We start from the raw sequence: 20,790 nt of genomic DNA, 5'->3' as shown, positions 1-20,790 counted from the left end.
GAATGTCTCGCAGTAGTTTGGGCGATCCAAAAATTTCGACCATATCTTTACGGACGCCATTTCACGGTCATAACCGACCACCACGCCTTATGCTGGTTGTCGTCAATCAAAAATTTGTCCGGACGACTTGGTCGCTGGGTGGTACGCTTACAAGAGTACGACTTTGACGTTGTCTACAAGTCTGGGAAAAAGCATCAAGATGCGGACGCTCTCTCTCGCTGCCCGCTGCCATTATTAGCTTCGAGTACACCTCTCCATTGCTCGCCTCTTGATGATGAGACTGAGTCGTCACTCCCGTTATTACCGTTATTACCTCTCACGGTTACTGACGTGTTATCTTCCAATCACCTCACTCACCTCGCCTCGTGTCAACGTTCTGACCCCTACTGCGACAGCATCATCCAACGCCTGTGCGGAACTATATCTTCACCAAATGCCAGATTACGTCGACAATTGCGACTATTTAAGCTTGACAACGATGTGCTGTACCGCTACATATACAACTCCGACGGACACAGCTGGGTACCTATTCTTCCACGCTCGATGCGCACACAAGTCCTTGAAGCCTTGCACGACGACCCATCTGCTGGCCATTTGGGATTCCACAAAACATACCACCGCGTTAGGAGCCGTTTCTTTTGGCCAGGCATGTCTACCTTTGTGGCCAAGTACGTCGCTTCTTGCGTTCAGTGTCAACGGCGGAAACGACCGACTTCGCCTCCTGCTGGGCTTTTACACCCCATCCCATGTCCCGAGACACCGTTTGCCATCGTTGGGATAGACCTAGTCGGCCCTCTGCCCATAACGCCAGCGGGTCATCGATGGGTCGTGACAGCTGTTGACCAGCTCACACGTTACGCTGAGACCGCCCCTCTACGCTCTAGTTCAGCCTCCGACGTCGCCACCTTCTTTCTAGATGCCATTGTGCTGCGCCATGGTGCCCCTCGTGTACTGTTAAGCGACCGCGGCAAGACTTTCATGTCAACAATGCTCGCAGAAGTACTCGGAGCTTGTGGCACAGTTCATAAGACGACATCCGCATATCACCCACAAACAAATGGCTTAACCGAGCGATTTCATCGCACACTAATAGATATGATATCGATGTATATCGGGCCAAACCACGACAATTGGGACAAACTTTTACCTTTCGTGACTTTTGCTCACAACACCGCTATCCAACGAACTACGGGATACTCACCTTTCTACCTAGTTTCCGGCCGTTCACCGACATTCCCCATCGACGCCGCTTTCTTCAATGCTCCAACTAACACCTCAGACAGTACACCCGAACAGTTCGTTTCGAGACTTGAGGAATGCCGTCAACGTGCTCGTTTCAACACAGAAGTCAGTCAGCTAGATCGCAAGCAACGTTACGACATCTCTCGTCGCGACGTCTCCTTTCGTCCCGGAGAGGAAGTGCTTCTTTGGACGCCCATTCGTGCACCCGGTTTGTGCGAGAAGTTTGAATCCCGCTTTCTTGGACCCTATATTATTAACGAACAAACATCCCCCGTGAACTATCGCGTTACTCCCGTAGACGTTTCTTCCGACCATCGTTGTCGTGGTTCGGAGATCGTTCACGTTTCGCGCCTAAAACGATTCGTTCGGCGTTCCCCTCCTGGCTAAGTCGCGGCCTGGCTGGCCGCTTGCGCGTGCGGGGAAATTAGTGTGAGCATTATTCATACGCTTCATATTCTCACCTGTACATACTCATCATCATCGTTTTGGGGCCTGGTGGTGGGGCTCTGTCTCGGCAGAGTAAAGAAGAGACTGCCTGCCTAAACCTCGTCTCACAATATCTATATATATATATATATATATATATATATATATATATATATATATATATATATATATATATATAGAGAGAGAGAGAGAGAGAAAACTTGAGCGATGCTACCAGGTGAACTCAACAAGTATTTAATTTCAACAACTTTGACCAATGGACCGATCTTCATCAGGGCTTACAAGAAAATTGCAGTTCTAAACTGATAGCGACGACAGCAAACAGGGAGCCCGGTCGTTCTCAGATACATGAAACCGAAAGGGATAGTTGTGACAGTGACTGACTTTTTCTCGGCGCTTTGGCAGATTGACAGCTGCCTTATTGGCAACGATTCGGGGCAAAAGGAAGCCGTACTCCCATGTATGTAGGGCAAGGAGGTCAGTGAAAAAACAAGACGAAAAGAAAGAAAGAAAGAAAGAAAGAAAGAAAGAAAGAAAGAAAGAAAGAAAGAAAGAAAGCGAAAACGAAACAAAAGAGGAGGAGGAAGATATAAGTCGGAGAATGGAAGGGGGCGGAGAGTAGCGGCAGCTAGGTTTCTGTTGACACAAGGCAAGGAGGGAGAAAACGGTCGCTGTGCAGCACCAGTGCGCGCGCCGCCGTTGTAGCGGGAGAGAGGGCAAGTTGTATAGGGCGGCGGGGCCACAATAGAGAAGAGACCCCTAAGGAAGACAGAAGAGGGGCAACTTGTGGAATGTGAGACAGTGTCATAGTACACGTATACAAGGCACGACCCGTTCCGGCAACCTTGGGAGTCCATCTATGGTGCGAAAAAAAATCCCCAAAAGAATATATAAGCGTGCTTCGCGAAGCAAGTGCGTCTCTGTGCTTAGCTTTAGGAAGAGGAGTTAAGGAGCCTCGTTGTGGTCCAGTTTTAGAACGTTTTACGGTCATCTGACACCACATCAACTCGTGCGGATTCCCAGAAGGGGCAAGAAGTCACTGAGAATGACTATTTAAATGGCAGGGCCAAGGAAATTGTATTTATTAGTTTTCCGCAGGCCCCTTTGAGGCGCACGCGGAGCGAACAGCAAGCAATGGCCAGCGTCTCAAAGTTCAAGTAGAGAACTTGTATCCGCGCTCCCCATGCACTCTCACTGAATATCCCGGATGCACGTCAGCGGCCCCGGACTCTCATAAAGGAAATAAAGGAATTATTGAGAGCCTGGGGTGACTAACGCACCTCCGGCATATGCAGTTACAAATAAATAAATAATACACGTATCCGACCTCATTAAGGCAGAAAAGGCATTTAAGCTTTGAACTGCACGTGCCCACTGAGGTGGTGCAGTGGCTGTGGCGTTGCGCAGCGAAGTACGATGTCGGAGCCAATCCCGGCCACGGAAGCCGCATTTCGATGGCGGCGAAATACGAAAATGTCTGTGTGCCGAGCTGTGGGTGATCGTTAAAGAAGGGTCGCAATTATTCCGGAGTACCCCCCCCCCCCCCCCAGCTGGTAGCACAAAGGAGATACATAACGTTTTTACAGCCTTTATCCTAGGCTATAAAAACGGCTTAAAGAAGACACGTGTAAGACAACTTCCTCATTGAAACGGCGTATGTTTCTGCTATTGTCCGCCATAATTACGTTTTTCAGACGGTATAGAACACCTCTTCAAAACATTTCAAAGGGTGGTCTTGAAATACTATTGGGAAAGACACAAATAATCCCTTCGCCAGGGTTCTTCATATATGATTTATAAACGCTCTTAAAACGTTATCAAAAAGCTGGTCTAGAAGTAGTATTTAAAGGTATACGATAATGTGAAGCTTGTTTTCGCGGTTTCCAAACGAGTCGAAGCGTCAGTGTCTAGTGTCACTGAGCTCCTGGCACAGTGCCAAGCATTGTTGCCTGTTGAGTCCGACGCACCCTCGACCAAGTCACCTGAAAACAAACCTGTCCATGAACATGAATCGGCAATGCCGCCTTTGGTGTACAACAACGACGTTTAAACGAAAAGGGAATGACATCCTGCTAAGAAATGGGCGCTTCTTGACAATCGGCCAGGCCAGAGTTTTTGTTCGAAGAGCGCATGAAATGAGCATACCACAAAGCGAGACTTTATTGCAAAAGTAATACTTATGCAAGGTTTGATTAAAATATATGAAAAATGGAAAGTAAATGGAATTAAAAGCACATCAAAAATTACTAAAACTACAAGAACAAATTCTTAATGGAGTAGAAATCGATAAACAATGAGTACAACATGCATAACCAAAATTCGTGAGTATATATTCAATGACGAACAGCAAGAACGTGAAGTGTGCTAAAGTTTCTTATCTTGCACAGTAAACAGCACATGCTATCAGATTAACTGAGCTAAGGTATTTAGAAATTGATATAACAGCAACTGGAAGAAGCAGAATGAAAATGCGAGATTCAATCTTATGGCATTTGCCTACAAGCAATGTTACCAATAAGCTAGCAGCTTGAAAAGAACACAAAAAGGATTAGCGACACTTACCGTCAAAAATCGATACTCTGGTAAAAGCCAAACAAGGGGAACATGCCAAAATTCAAAATATTGCATGTACGGTACATCAAATTTTGTAAAGGTGAGATAATTAATGGAACCATAAAACGAAAAAACAATCAACTGAATGATCGTACAAAATAGTAAAACAAGGAAATGTATGTAACATGACTTTTCTTATTATTTATAAATGACCTTCCCAACACTATTGTTTCTTCCGTAAGATTGTTTGCTGATGATCTGATAATATATAAAGAAATTACAAGCATTGCCGATACTGTTATTTTGCAAAATGATTTAGTTAAACTACAAAACTGGTGCAGAGAGTCACATATGCAAATAAACACACAGAAAACTGTCCACATGCACTTTACTAAAAAGTGTATGCCAGAAGCCGTATATTATCTATCCGGTTCCCCATTGCAGGTTGTTCACGAGTACAAGTACTTGGGTGTATTCCTCACACCATCCATATGTTGGCACAGGCATGTTGATTTCATTACAGCAAAGGCATGCAAAGTGTTAGGATTTCTACGGCGCAATACAAACTCTTTCCCCAGCAGGCTCGCGATCTTCTGTACAAAAGCTATGTTAGACCCATTTTAGAATATGGATGTACCGTATGGGAACCTCCTACGTGTACCGACCGAGATAAACTTGAGAGAGTTCAGAATATAGCAGCACGGTACGTAATCGGCAACTATGACAGAAACCTTAGTATTACTAGCGCAAAACAAACATTAAAATGGGACACCTTAGAAAAGAGAAGGCAGGCATTACGCTTGAAAATTTTTCACAATATATTTTATGGCCAAATTGGAATAGACCATGATAAGTATATTCTTTAGCCACATTATATACCCTGATGAACAGATCACGAGCTCAAGGTTAGGGAATACACTTGTAGAACTAAACTTTTCAAAAGCACCTTTTTCCCCAAAACCATTTTAGAATGGAATCCACTGCCTGCTGCCGTAGTTAGTATACTTATTAATGAACATTTTGCAAATGCTCTTTGAAATTTTCTTCTTTATTCTACAGTATACAGTAATTGCAGAGTTTGCTATCATTATATAGTGCTTTATTACTTAATTGTATGATGCCGTTTCCTGCGTGCTGTACATTGATATCCTGATGTACCATTTTTGTCATGTCATTTTAGCGGTTTTTTTTTCTTCTCTTTTTCTCTTTCGTTGTATTGTATAGTATAATGCTGTTTATTCGATGTCATAAGCTGTTTACATTGATGTATGTAACCCCCCCCACTGTAATGCCTAAATGGCGCTGTGGGTATGAGAGTAAATAAAAAAAAAGTGAGCACCACTGTAATGTAGAGTATGATGACACTGAGTAGCGCTACATAACTAAAACAATCTTAGTGCTCTAGGACACAAGAATTCGATGTGCAAGTTTCATTATTATAAACTTCCATAAACCTGGAAATTAACTGGAATGTGCAACAATGTATCACTCCCGCAACAAGAGGCACAAGCTCATAATAAATCATTTCCAAACACATTAATACATTATTACACTTTGGACACATCTCCAGTCTACTGAAATAAAAAAAAATGGCTGTGGCTTAGCTAAGGTTAAGCCCAGGATGCGAAGCATACTAGCCTTTATTTTAGTTGTTGAACCACTCTTTAGCCTGGTGAACTGCTGTTGGTTGGCTATATTTGGTTCGGCTAGACGAAGAAACAACTCATGCGTTACTCTGCTTATTCCTTTATTTATAAACCATTAAATACGCTATGGTGATCAGTAACTTGCGCTTTGCGGTCTGAAGAGCGGCCCTTTCCTTTCCCGCCATCGCGCTATACAACTGGCCTCGACGAGAGCGCGCCGCTCTTTTATACAGCTGTTATGACGCCAGTGCCCTAGCGGGAGGAACGGGAGTTAGGCCACAGCACCGGCTGCGCGACCGGAGGCGAGCGCAAGAGTTGAGCCCGGCTTGCAGCTGTTGTGTAGTCAGTGCCCTAGCGGGAGGAGCGGGAGTTAGGCCGCAGTACCATCTGCGCGACCGCAGGCGAGCGCACGAGCTGAGACCCGGCTATGTAGCTACGCGGCCGCAAGCGAGCGCACTAGTTGAGCCTCCGCTTTTGCAGCTGTTATGACGCCATATGGTAGCTACGCGGCCGCGTGCGGCGCAGCAAGGACGAGCGTGGCTGTGCGACTGGTATGCTTCGCATAAGAAATGAAATTGTCTCGCCATCCTGGCCCTGCGAAACTGAACGTCCAGCGAAGCTGCTTAATACAATCACCACAACGGCTTTGGGGGTATGCAATGCTTTACTGCTTTAAAGTGTTGGTGATTTCGACAGCACACCGCGGGCCATAGCGGTGCTGCAACAACACTGAAATCAGGTGCTAGGCTGGTTATTCCATGTACGCAAGGCTAGAGATGTCACTTCCCATGTTGTAAGCTGCCACTGCCTCAGTAGCTTGCGCACCAGTAGTGGTTACCAGGAAATGTATGCGGGGAGCGCTACGTGCTTCGCATTCTTACCACGCGCACCTTATCATCAATTATGTGGCTCGGAAGCTTGTTTTGCGCTTGTTCTTTATTAAAACGTACGCTGTTTTATATGTTGCAGCCATGCTTCCCAAGAATGTATGCACTGTGCGCTTCACTTTGCTGAAGCATCTGCCTTACGGGGGTATGCGGCATCGCTTCAGGTCCTGCACTGCCGCCGCGATAGGCCCACATTTTTTGGTAACGGACACGAACACAAAAAATGCTGACCATCTAGGGGCTAATAGCTTCGCTGTAAAAAAGACTCTGAATGAATAAAAGTTTTCACACATGTAGTCCTGAGCAAATGCTTTATCAGTTCACCCCCACCTTCACACCGAAAAATATTTGGTACACAGCCCAGGCCGAGTTCCATTCATGAACAGTTTGGGAGCTGACCATTTTGTACTCTACAGTTCCGCTGGCAATGGCACTGTCGTACATGCCGGTGCTTGAAATCTTTTCAATGTAGACACGCTGCCCTGGATAGGTATGCCCAGATATTTTCACTGGTGCTCCATTTCGTCGAAGTGGACACGAAATTTTGCACTGCGCTGGTAGTTGAAATGTTTTAAATGCAGATGCAGTGGCTTCACCAGAACGACTTGCCCACATACCACCACTGGCACATGTGTGCAACCACTCTTCACTTGGTAGCACTGAACCTTAAGTGTTCCCTTTCGGTGTGCTTCCCGGGAACGTGTGCAGGACTCACACTCAAAGTTTTGCAGCTTTAATGAAACATTTTGCAGCACACTTAAGCTACAGTGTGAAAGATATGCTAAATTTTATGGCTTATGAAAGTGGCATGAGCACAAATTATGCTACTGTAATACTGTAGCCAGATCTTAAAAATAAACATAACCAATGCTACCTATAAAAATGTATTAGGGAAATTGTTTTGAACAGGCTGTTCATTGAAATGGGCGCACAATATGTAGATTCCACATTGAGTATACTAAGCATTTGAACTATGTGATGACAATGTCAATTGCGTTCCCTCGCCCTTCCTGTGCCAGCAGTCTGATTGCTCGCACTTCCTAAACGATTTGGAGTACGTCCTTTAAAGCAGATGAGGGAACATGCCCCAATGTATATTCACATATTCTCTCGCCCTTTGACCAGGGCCATTGTGTTGATGCTAGTGGACTGAATGAGAACGATCCGTTGGCACATTGCAATTAAGCAAGAATTAAAGCTACTATGTGATTAAGGTATTATCCCGTTTTATGTCACCTGCCGTCGACTTACTACCATTCAAGACACTGCGCTAAGTTACCAAGAATTAGTCCGATATTGCGGCGTTTATTGGCTGACTGTCACCTTGTAATCACATTCTCTACTAAGGATTCAAGGTAGGGAACAATATATGCGATTAATCATGCACAAATCAATTCCGCATGGCATGGCTAAAATTGTTGTGCACAAACGTACATTACATTGACTCTAAGCAGCAAATGCTACGTACATTTACCCATAAACGTACCTAATGAACTGACATGCCTCAATGCCTAAAGAGAGGTTCCTCCGTTTCACGTACACTGGGAAAATTTGTTGCACAAGGGCCAAGAACAGCGCTCAAATGGAAAAAAAAAACCGCGCGAGCGCTTCCCAACATAGTGCGTACGAACTCGGCAGGCGGCCGACTAAGTGCCGCGACAAAGACAGGCACCAGTCACAAAGAAAAATATAGGGACTAACTGGAGTAACAGGATATTTTTCGCCAAGGGGATTCGCGACTAACAAATTCAGTATCCACTAGTGAGTTACATAGTATATGCGGTATCCGATCGCTAAATACAATAACAATAAGAAGAACAAAGCAAACAGCGAAATATATTGCTACAGGGTGTCTACTAAGTTGACATGTCCAAATTCCCTCAGTTTTCCAGGTTTTCCCCGAGTGCCTTTGCAAAATTCTCGAAGTGATGCAGATCTATGTTTTATGTCAAGACGGGCTATATTGCCCGATGACACCATCGGACAATATTGCCTGATGCTGTCAGCCTGAAGTAAGCATATGAAAAAAATAAAAAAACGACCTAACCCAATTTCAATACTAAGGAGTAGTGTTTATGTTATTCAAAAAGAGAATAGAAGGGAGGGGTTAGTAAAATGCACAGCAAATAAAATGTGCTTTAAAATGCAAATAGAGTCCGACATTCTCAAATATGGGCAAGAAAGATACATACAGAGGCAAATATTTTCGAATATGAGCTCTTTCTATCAACTGATAGGAAGCTCAGTCGTATGAGGCCCGAACTTAGTCACAGTTGGGATTCTCTCTCAACAGTTCGTAAGTCAACCTCAACTGTTCTGACATACTCTCAGCCCGCGCACGACACCTCAGTGTTGTGTTTCACTGCTTTAAAGAGTTTACATTGGTTTGGATGAGGGGCGCCTGCACGTGGACATAAGCCAACACTTTATTTTTTTAGCTCAAGCTCCTAGAAAACGGCGGCAGCGCGCTTCCTTTCCACTTCATTCCTCAATGCGTAGGTCCTTTCTGTTCTTCTCTTCCTTCCGCCACTCATTCACCCCATGGACCATTTGAAGGATCTTCTTGGTCAGTTGCACAATTCACGTCCGATTTTTCAACTTCTCTAGGGGCCGCAAGAACGTCCAAAAAATCGCCCAGTTCGGAAAAATAAATGCATGGCATTTACTGCCCTTAAGGGCTCAAACTTCCGCAGGCACATTCGAAAACGCTCGGAAGGCCTGTCGGTACACGTATTAGGCACATCGGTGCTCGTACTGTGACAGGAAATACCGGGTGCATGCGTGTATAATTAAGGAATACATGCTGTTTCTCATGGCTATAGCCCTTTTCCACGCTTGTTATGCTTCACTCCAATACTTTTGCGTATGTTTCACCACGTAATATTTCTAAACGGAGGCAAAGCCGACTTCGGGAAGCGGCATTATGCAACGCACCGTGCTTTCCAAGCTTCTAAGCCAATAGCGAGGACCAAAACGGCGGAGTCCCTGCCATTGCTGACAGCAGCAAATTTTTTCAATAAAAAACACGACACCCGACGGCAAGAAGCTTCATAGCGAACGTCAAAGCAGCTAGGCCTAGCGTTGCCGCAGTGGTGGCTACGGCTGCCAGCGGATCTGCGTGCGATAGCGCGGGTTCGAGGCGACAAGGTAATCAAAATGCCAGCGGTGGTGGCTTTGATTAAGGCCGTTTCGCACCAGCGGTCATGGCAAAACGTCCGGAAAATAGAACAGCAAAGAGTTGTTGCGTCCAAAATTTCAGAAGTTCTGATACATTGACTCTATGAGGGACGTGGTGGTGCCACGAAGCCATCCAAATTAACGGGAATCCGGAAAGTCGGTCGTTAACAGTACACTGTCCACTCCTCCAGCCGACGACAGGACGTCAAAGAGGATTCATTAGGATTCCTTTCTGTTACTCGAGCCAGCATTACCGCGACTTTCCACCCTTTCAATAAAGTTACTGCTAATGTTTCCTGATAGAGGCACAAATTCCCTTATTTTTCCCTGAGTTTTTTCACACTACTAGAAATCCTTGACAATTCCCGGTTTTCCCGGTTGGTAGACACCCTGTGCTAGCATTCCGAGGCAGCGAAGAAAATCTAATTCGGCCGTCTCACATTACACATAAAGTTCCTCTTAAGGCCATGAAATATCAGTCACGTGGTATAAAAGGGCCCAAAACCCACTTTAAGAAGCTGAATCGCAAGCGATAACAGTACTGTGTGGTTCACGCAATATTCTACGAATGCGCTGCAGCCCAAGGCAATGGCAAGGAGATAGGACGGGCACTTCACCTCATCTCTAGCGCTACTGTACTCGTAATGAACACTAACGGAGAGCCCGTTTATCAGTTCTCTTGTATCGAACATTTTTTTCAAAACGGAAGATTGAAATACCGCAGTGATGGCTGTCCACGGGATACAGGCAACGTGCGCAGACACAGCGATTCTCGCCTTGCTTCACATCCTGCAAAACTTCCTAGTTTCACGCATGACGGCCGATCCCCATGCTAGGCAACCAAAAGCAACCTTTCGCCTTTCATCTTAATAGTGCTCTTAACGCCTTAATTACAACGTCAATGAAAAGGTGCCTCACATAGCCATAGCGACATGACACTGAGCTTGAAGAGCAAATTAGTGCCCTCCACTCGGCGCTCTCGAATGAAAAACTCAGCTGCTCTCCAAATTAAAATCTAACAAACAAATCGCTGTGCGCGCAGTGCCAAGTAGGACAACAAAGCACCGATAACAACCGAACCGATAACAGTGAGAAACACACGACTGCCCAGACGAGCACAATTGCGGAACTATGCACAGCCGAGTTTCACACCGCAGCCGCGGCAGCCTTGGCCACACCCTTGGTCATGTGACCGATGTGACGACGGTATTGTATCGCCACCTTCCGTAAGGTTGGATTGGATGGGTTCTTGAAGCACCTCGGTGTGAGCGTTTGGTGTGCGCCTTGTGCATGGCTTGCACATTGTGCGCTTTTGTTTATCGACTGTGAATGATGTCGCGCAGTCAGACGACGCCCTCCCTTGCGTTGTTCTTTCGCACGCTTGCTCGTTTGCTGGATATGCCCCTCCGTCTCAAACAAAAGCAGTCAGCTGGGAGTTTCCACAGTGCATTTCGCAGGCCTTTCATTTCCCCCTTTTATTTGAGACGCCGTCATTGGCGCATCATTGCGGCTGGATGATCACCGCCGAGGCCATACCGTTGAGTTCCATGAATATTAGGGGAATAGTTTACTGTCTCCGCTGTTTTTATGGTTGAAGGGAAGTCAGTGGTCGGTCGTATGCACCACTGTTGTGCAAGGAAGATGTTAAATCGTTCTTTTGCTCTCTCGCAAGCTATATTTCACTCGCTCTCTCTCATTCTTTCGTACGCTCGCTCTTTCAGTCTATTCACTTGTACTAACATTCATTGACGGCGTTATCGGCACATTGTTTTTGTATACACTGTACTTCCACTAGAATTCATCGCAACACTTTCTGCGGAGCACCGTTCCTAGTAACGCCTGTACCGATGTATTCCGATGGTGCCATTGAAAGTGATGCTCGCTCTTTAACTCGATACGTTTAATTGTGCATAATATAAAAACGCCTTATAAATACACCACATAAGAATGCTCGCAAAATGAAACAAGAGAAATATGAACATGCCGCCGGTAAAATACATCTCATTGTGTAAGAAACTGAAAACAAAACGTCTAAAAAGTAATTAGGTCGTGCACTGCGCTGAGTGTGCAGCACCTCTTTGAATTTTTCTGCGTATCCTGCAGTAGCAACGTGCGATAGCAAGTGGTTCCATTCGACGATAGTGTGTGGCGTGAATGAATCTGCAAAACGATGAGAGTGACGTATCAGTTGTTTCACATTTGCACCGGTGATCATGACAAAAAAATTGCCGCAGAGAGCGGGGAGAAATCGTCAGAACCAATTTAACGATGATAAAATTTACGAAAAAGCGAAAGTTATTAAATTGGATGCGCTAGCAGAATCAGCTCTAACATGCGCATGGTCTACTGAATGGCAAGCACTCCTCCGAAGTCGATGTGGAGCCGTTGTCCGCGTCACAAAGAGCGGCTTCAATGTTACTGCGCTCACGCACCATTTCTTCGTGGCCTATTGCGGTGTCAACTGCATTTGCAATTGTTCGACTCTTCTGACGTGAGGTCAACACCACAAAAGGCTTCTTTTTCGTAGCCGAACTTATGCTCATGCAGGGCGAATTTATCAGCTATGAACACGACGAGTGCCGCTTGATATGTGAGGAATTCTCCCGAAAAGATCTGCGTGGTCAAAAACCCAGCACGGTAACTGAACAGATACGGCGAGTCTTATGAGAACGTTTTCGAAACGTATGCACTCCTAGTTTTTTAGATATCTTGCTTGCTACATTTATAATGCGTCGAGTTTGGTCAAAAGTGAGTTTGAGACTTTGAATCTAATAATACGACGTTTTGAAAACTTTGTGGGCTACCTGGGCCTATGGCGTACCTTACAATCGTATCGTGGTTTGGGCACGTAAAACTTCATGATTTAACTTAAATGACCAAATCCGGAAACATGGAATGAATGGTGTTTCCTATTCTACATACGAACTCCATTTATTTCAGTGGTAGTTAATACGTCGAATGCATACGCGGGTAATGTTGCATATGCTTTGTGCGGATGCAGCACATGGATATGATCCCGCATAATCGCAAGCGCGGAAAAATCACTGAGCAGTTTGACGACTCTGCTTTTTTTTTCTAGGTGCATACTCGGCAGAGGCATGAATGAGTCGAAAACCGTCGTGGACTTCAGTACAAAAAACCGGTTCTACAATACCGTACTCAAGCAGGACCTTGTAGTGAACGTCTACAGCGACGGACAGTGGGGATCCTTCCGTGATACGAGCTCCACCTTTCGTAAGTGACTAGTGTTCTACGTTTTTGCTGTTGTGCTAGCACAGACTGAGTACTTGACGTTTGCCAATATTCTTGGCGCAGTAGAGTGCGATTGCTGCCTATCTGTGAATATCGACCCATGCAATACAGTAAGTACTTGTTGATATAGTAAATGTCACTGTACTTAAGAAATAAAAGTACTGCCATAATTCGCACATTGTGCGCGTACTGACCGCGTGCTTGTCGCAGGGATGTTATAGTCTGAAAAAAAATTGGGGCGCTAGAACAGCGTAACGGTATGAGTGCGATGTTAAGAGTTTCCAGTCTGATGATGTGGCCCTCACTAGGAACATAATCACTTAGCTCGCTACTAGACTTTGTTTTTAGGTAATGTGGTAAAAAACTTAGGGTGAGTGGTATTTGTTATTACGATGTCAACGAGTCCCTGACCAAATGCGGTGAAATATGCCCTCAGAAGAACTCGAAGCCTTATCATTGATGTTTATTTTGTACCTATGTACAGTGCGCAGCCATTGAATACTATGAAGTTTGTTTAGAGCTGTTGGGATGAATATGTGAGTAGATACGGCCGTATTGAGGAGGAAGAACATTAGCGCCGCACGTTTACTTTATAGGAAAGAGTCATTATGAGTGATTATTTAGTTCGTTGGCTATGACATCAGATGGATAGCTTAGGAACGGACATTTTTTTTTACTTTTTGTGGATGTACGTGACTCTTTTTCATCTTCTTTTATTGCGATAGCAAATATATGGACACTCCAAGGGAATTTTCGCTGTCGCCGTCGCTGTGATGTTCCGTATATATTAACGTTTATGTATGCTATATGTCACGCCTAGCTTTATTACATGTGGTATAATAATAGAGATAAGAGATATTATAAGATATATTTTTGAGCTCAATAGAACCATTATGCACGTAGGCTATAAAACAGACAGAATGGTTCACTACACTACGCGTACCAAAGAGACAATTAAGCCGTATACATCTAAATGTGCAATCTGCGAATAATGAAACAGAACTGGAAACCTTCTTTTCAGAAATAGAAAACTTGTGTGATGTAGTTATGTTTACTGAAACGTGGTACACGACGCTAGCAATATTTTTCAGTTACCTAATAAGAAAATTTTCTATTTAAACAGAGAATCACGGCGTGAAGGAGGTATTTTCTTGTTGGTAAATGAGTTTATATCATGTGATCTATCTGGCAACTTTTCGTGTATGAATGAAAATATTTAGGTCCTATGTGTTGCAAATAATGATACGTTATTTGCTGTTCGTTACCGACCACCTGATGGCAGTTTGAATGCTTTTATTTTCATGTTTATGGATAATCTGTTGTCATTTGTAAGTGAAAACCAAAAATGTGTAGTTGTTGGTGGCGACATGAATCCAAATATTGGTTCTGAAAACCCAACGAAGCGCGAGTTTGTAAACAAATTTGTCCAGACTGGTTGCATTAATGCCATATAATCAGCAACTAGGATTACAGCTACAAGTAAAAGTACGCTTCGTCTCTTTTTGACGAGTTATCAGCCTTCATGTATTAGCAGTTGCGTTTTGGCGCATTGCATAGGTGATCACATGTCAATTTGTATGTACGTTGAAAGTGCACATATTGCGATATGCAGCAACGCATCTGACATATTTTATCAGGATATTACTGAACAAACGCTGCAGGCATTTCGGGCAGCACTAAGCGAGGTAAGCTGGGATAATATCATTCAGGAAAATAATGCAGAAGGGGCTTACACTAAGTTTATCACAATGTTTGTTGATGTGTATTCAAAACACACCGTCTGCAAAAAAGTCAGCATAAAAATTTCAGTAAGCCTTGGCTAACCAAATACATGTTTCAGAAAACAAAGAAGCGTTACCAGCTTTATGGTAAATTTGCAAAATAAGGTGACCCTCCTGACCAGAAGGCTTTTAAAGGGTATAGAAATAACCTAAGCAAAGAATTACGAAAAGCAAAAGATGCATATTATTTCCAGATGTTTTCATCTTGCTCTCAGGGCCATAAACTTTGGGATAACCTGAATTTTGTATCGAGGCGACAAAGAGGGATCGAGTCTACAGAACGAATTGCTTAGAAAGGACAGAAGTTATCACGGCAGGAAATGGTCGAACAGTTTATTAAACATATTGTGCCTCGCGATACCTATGTTACTTCTGCAAAACTTCCTGACCTTACTTTCCCTCCAAATCAAAACACCCTCTTTTTCCAGCCTACAGATGTTCATGAAGTGCATACAGTATTCTTTTGTTTTAAAAACTCGTCATGCATTGATCCTGATGCGATACAAATAACACCCGTAAAATTTGTGCTACATGAGATCACTGAGCTACTGGTGTTTTTGCTGCAAAGATGAAGAGTGCGAGAGTAACAGTACTCCCTAAGAATTGCAACAAGCTAGACATAAATAATTACCTTCCCATATCTGTTCTCCCCATCTTTCCGAAAGCTTTAGAGAAAATATTATTTGGACGTTTAAACTCATTCTGTAATAAACACAACTTAATTAGCAAATCTCAGTATGGGTTTCAAAAAGACAAGTCTACAGAGTTAGCCCTTCTGCATCATAATGAATATATCCTTACCAATTTCGAAAACAAAGCTCATAACTCTCGGTTTATTTGTAGATTTGAGTAAAGCGTTCGATTATATTAACCACAACATTCTTTTTCATAAGCTCAATCGTTATGGAGTTACAGGACTTCCTCTTGAATATCTTAAGTCATATCTTCAAAATAGACGCCTATTTGTACAGATAAGTAACTTCAGGTCCAAAGAGAGGTTTATACTTTTTGGAGTACCTCAAGGCAGCATTCTGCGTCCTTTGCTTTTTAATCTATATGATAACGATATTGTAAATATTCATCTCAATGTAAATTTTCTCATTTACGCAAACGACACCAGTATATTTCTAAGATCACTTTCTTACACCGAGCTTATCACAATATCAAATGAAGTGCTTCTGAAACTTGGTACGTGGTTTAAGCAGAACTGTTCATGTTTCAACCCAATGAAAACTGCAGATATAATTTTACGTCCAAAAGGAAGTACCTCCCCTTTACTACATAGCATAGCCTATAATAATGCTCCGATTTAATTTGTAGAAAGCATCAAAATCCTAGGCGTGCATCCTTCTTCATCGCTGCTGTGGAATGACCATGTACACTTTGTAACGCAAAAACTGAGTCAGATAACAGGCATAATAAGCCGAAACCGTTACCTTTTTCCTACATCAGTTAAACTACTATTATATAACGCCTTAGTCGCCTCTCATCGCAATTATTGTCGCCTCGTATGGGGCACAACTGATACGAATTTAAACAAATTATTTTTATTACAGAAAAGCATTGTATGCATCCTCGCAAATGTTCCGTAGATTCACTCACCGAGCATTTATTTCACAAGTTTAAAGATATCGCAGTGCACGAAATCTGTAGGCATCGACTTTTGCAGAAGTTTTATCATATGAAACGGAAAAGCGATCTATCCCTTGTTAAATTATCATGTTTAGAAGAACGTATCCCCTCACGTTTCACAAGAAACACAGAACCTTGGAAAGTGCACCGTTATAGATCTAATTACAGATAAGAAATACTGAAAAACAACTGACCAAGACTTTTAAATGCTTACAATAAATCTGGCATTGTTATATGTGCCCTTAACACATCAGAATTCTCTCGACTTAATCAGTGGGACTAATATTCATGTTTATACGGTCAGCTATTCCAGAAGTGCAGATTAGATAAGTTTACAGGTTTTTGTTCACACTTATATTACATATATATGTGTATCTATATGATTTTTTTCATCTGTCATGTTTGAAACGTTTTGTAACATCATTGCGCTCAACTACTCACTTTAAGCTTAGCGCTTTTCATGCATTGTTGCAAACTGTGTATTTTTGTATTGTTCAAAACACGCGGCAGCTCCGCGCTGCCCATGTCCTGTGGTCATAGGGGGCAGGGTGTTTTTTCAAGCTGCACTTGCAGCTTTTCTTCCCTGTCACCTCCAATCTGTAGGAAATACAGATATATTTTATATTCAATATTGAATATGCGATTTATATTGTCATACCACTCTATCACTAAAGTTGCGCATACCTGGTCTTATATTCTTGACATTATTCGTACGAATTGTGAGAATGGCAGCAAACAAAAAAATTGTTATGAAACAAAACACCCACAGCACATGCCTTTTATCCTATATTTTCTTTTACGTTAATAATAAAAGTGCGCAATGATAACTGAGGGCAAACCTAAAAGTAATGTAAATATCAATTTCACAGCTGTGCACAACCTCCGGGATCAGTCTCAGAAAGAGGTTTAAAACATACCCGATATGAAAAAGCTGTGGTAAATTTGCTAAGGAAGACGCTGGCTTGTTTTTATACATGAAATTGCCCGGTGCATGATTCAAACAAAGGGCCCTAGCCCAACACTTCGTTTTTACTTAGCTTACGTTTATTTCCATTCATACTGTGACTACAGTTACGAGTCTAACACTTCGTGTAGTTTCCTAACATGTTGCTCTCGCATTCATTGCTTCCGCCGTATGGTGAAACAGTGATTTTATTCACACCGCTTAATGGAGATAGCATGGTTTATGAGCACACATGTGTCACGTACTTACCTCATCTTTAAGCAGAACGGTTCGCTCATACAAATAGAGGACTTCTTAAAGAGTAGAATTCTCTGGTTAAGTACCCGGGTTATTTTCTGCTCCTTCCTTTACTCCTTCCGGTTTCAATTCCCGAAATTTCCTAGCGCCATCTAGGCTTGAATTTGTGAATACGCATATTTCTGTGCGCTTACCGCCACCTTCTCGTGGCCTATGAGCCGCGGACGCGATATTTTGTTAGAAAGCTACCAGATGCTCACACCCATACGCCTAAACTATAGCGGTTCGTGCTGTAATTACTAGAGGGAACTCTGACTCTAGTGGCTGTAGGAGCTGCAAGCGGGGTGGTGGTAGAGTGTACAAGACAGCTAGAGTGGGTCCCGCGCGGGCTCCCCACTGAGGCTTTTTTATTGAAATGTTGGTGGCGACCCTGTCGCCTTCACCCGAATCAGCGGCCTCGCGCGCCTGCCGGACGCTCAATTGCCACGTTGGAAACTCTACCGCAGCTAAAATAAACTTTCACACGCTGCATCTACTTTTGATGCTTGGTTCTAGAAAGAGTAAATTTGTTTTCCATTTACCTGAAGTTAATAAAATGAAGAAAGAGTGAAGGTAACGGTGCAAACAACGATGCGTCGAGCAGACGACAGCCACTCAGTCCGTGAGTTCGCTTCAGCCAATAGGCGCTGACAGAACAGCAGGAGCTTCAGGATGAGGCGGCGCCCACGCCGCCACAGTTTCACTGGGCGCTTGCCAACGCGTCCGCTGAACCCACTCCCCTGTTCTAATAGTGCGCTTTAATGAGGGTTGGTACATATTGCTTCCCGGCGCTGCAGGAGCGAACGATGATGCGAGGGCTGAGGTAACGATGATCGTCGATAGTAGTGCTCACAGGCTCCATCTTTTATGCCTGAGTTCCGCCCGTTGTGTATATCTTCTAAATATATTGTCAAGTTTCTTTTCTCCCCGTAACATTCTGGTGGAGAGTGCGGAGTTTTCAAGTTTAAAGACGGATCTACGCAGCGGAGGCTCCTTGGTGGCAACTACAATGCCAGCGCACGGCGGGGACAAGAATGCTTCTAGCAGGTCACCAGCCGTGCCTCAACCATCAACCGCCAACGGCCCCGTTATCTTCACACAACCGCGTGACCCAGCCAAGTTTTCCGGCTCTGACAACACCGACATCGAAAGTTCGCTTCAACTGTACGAGCGGTTGAGCACTAGCAGCAACTGGGACCCGACTCTGATGCTAGCGAATACCCTATAATATCTTGCGGGCACATCACAAGTGTGGTTTGTGAACCACGAACAGGAACTGACGAGTTGGGAGGTATGTAAGCAAAGGGCTCATCGATGTGTTCGGCAAGCCCATCGGACGCCGTCGGGCTCAGCAGAAAGAACTTGCATGCCGAGCTCAGTCTTCCGCTGAGTCCTATATGACGTACATCGAGAACGTGCTGGCGCTTTGTCGCAAAGTCACTGACACGGTGCCGGGAAAGGAAAAGGTTGCGCATAATTTCAAATGCATTCGCAGGAGACGCGTTCACACCTCTGGTTTTAAAGAACTCATCCACTATGAAACACGTCATCAATGAAGGCCGACGCTATGAAGAAGCAATAAGCCACCGCGTTACTCCGAATTTCACACGTCTTACGAGAACGGCTGCGACGTCTACCTGCGAGGGCCTTCGTCTCTCACCCGCTCTACCCATTCATGCTGCATCTGACAATATTGCGCGCATCATCCGCCGAGAGATTGAAGCTGCCTCCCCAGTTCCCCTTTAGGTGCATAACCCCGACGAGTCACATGCAAACATCTCCCTTATCGAAACCGTTTTGCGTCAAGAACTAGAAAACGCAGAATTTAGACGCTGGCCCAGTCAAAGGAACTGACTACCCCCCCTCCCCGGACTTGAGTTATACAGACGCCGAACCGTTCGTCCTCGTTATCATAATTCCTCAGAACGACGCACGTCCGATCACAGGCCCATCTTTTTCTGTTGTAGACACGTTGGACACATTTCCAGCCGTTGTCGCAGTGCTTGAAATTCGTAGCCTTCGCCGAGCTATTTATTTTTTTTATTTATTTATTAAGGAACCCACAGCGCCAAGGCATTACAGTGGGGGGGGGGGGGGGTACAAGAAGAAATACATACGACACCTCTGCTCCTGTACAGTGTTAAAAGTGATAACAAAAGAGGAAAGACGAAAAAAAAAACGGAAAAAAGGCAAAGCCCTTAGCAATGCACATCTACAATCTACAAGATCAAAAAGAAAGCATCATTTGATTCAACCCTCACAACATCACTCGGCAGTCTATTCCATTCCCTAATGGTTTTAGGAAAGAAAGACATTCTGAACAATTCAGTTTTTGTCGCAAATTCACGGACCTTAAAATCATGGTCAACACGATTGGATCTATAAAAAGGCTCTAGCACAAACTTTTCGCGATCAACCCGAACAGCTGAATAATAAATAGCATGGAAAAACTTCAGCCTCAACTTCTTACGGCGCATGTCTAGTAATTCCCAGTTGAGTGCTTCCTTCGTACGCGATGCACTGTATTGAGCCCCGCGTATGCCACATACGAAGCGAGCGGCAATGTTCTGCAACCGCTCCAGCTTATCTTTATCTCTACGAGTAGGCGGGTCCCAAACCGTACACGCGTATTCGAGAATTGACCTCACATAAGTCTTGTACAAGATGTCCCGACATGACTGTGGAAAAGTGTTTGCATTTCGGCGAAGAAATCCCAGGATTTTGCATGCTTTAGCAGTGACATAGTCGACTTGACGGCGCCAATTCAAAGTGGGAGTAAAATAAACACCTAAATATTTAAATTCGAATACCTGTTCCAACATTACATTCCTAATAACATACGGTTGCATATCAAGGTTTTTCTTTCTTGTAAATTTCATATGAACAGTTTTAGACAGATTCAAATTCATATTCCACTTGACGCACCACTCTGA

General features: G+C 44.0%; 1 protein-coding gene across 2 annotated transcripts in view; it reads left to right on the top strand.

Annotated features, from left to right (window-relative positions):
• Window positions 1-20,790, top strand: part of LOC139055911 (fatty acid synthase-like) — a 237,530-nt gene that overhangs the window by 121,311 nt on the left and 95,429 nt on the right. For both annotated transcript variants that reach the window (XM_070533550.1, XM_070533549.1), the window contains exon 17: window positions 13,032-13,186. In XM_070533550.1, the coding sequence (XP_070389651.1) occupies window positions 13,032-13,186 (155 nt within the window). The remainder of the gene's footprint in view (window positions 1-13,031; window positions 13,187-20,790) is intronic.

Source organism: Dermacentor albipictus, chromosome 2 (assembly GCF_038994185.2).
Source record: "Dermacentor albipictus isolate Rhodes 1998 colony chromosome 2, USDA_Dalb.pri_finalv2, whole genome shotgun sequence".
NCBI classification, from domain to species: domain Eukaryota; kingdom Metazoa; phylum Arthropoda; class Arachnida; order Ixodida; family Ixodidae; genus Dermacentor; species Dermacentor albipictus.
The sequence above is the reverse complement of the archived record's forward strand: the minus strand, read 5'-3'. Positions and strand labels throughout refer to the sequence as shown.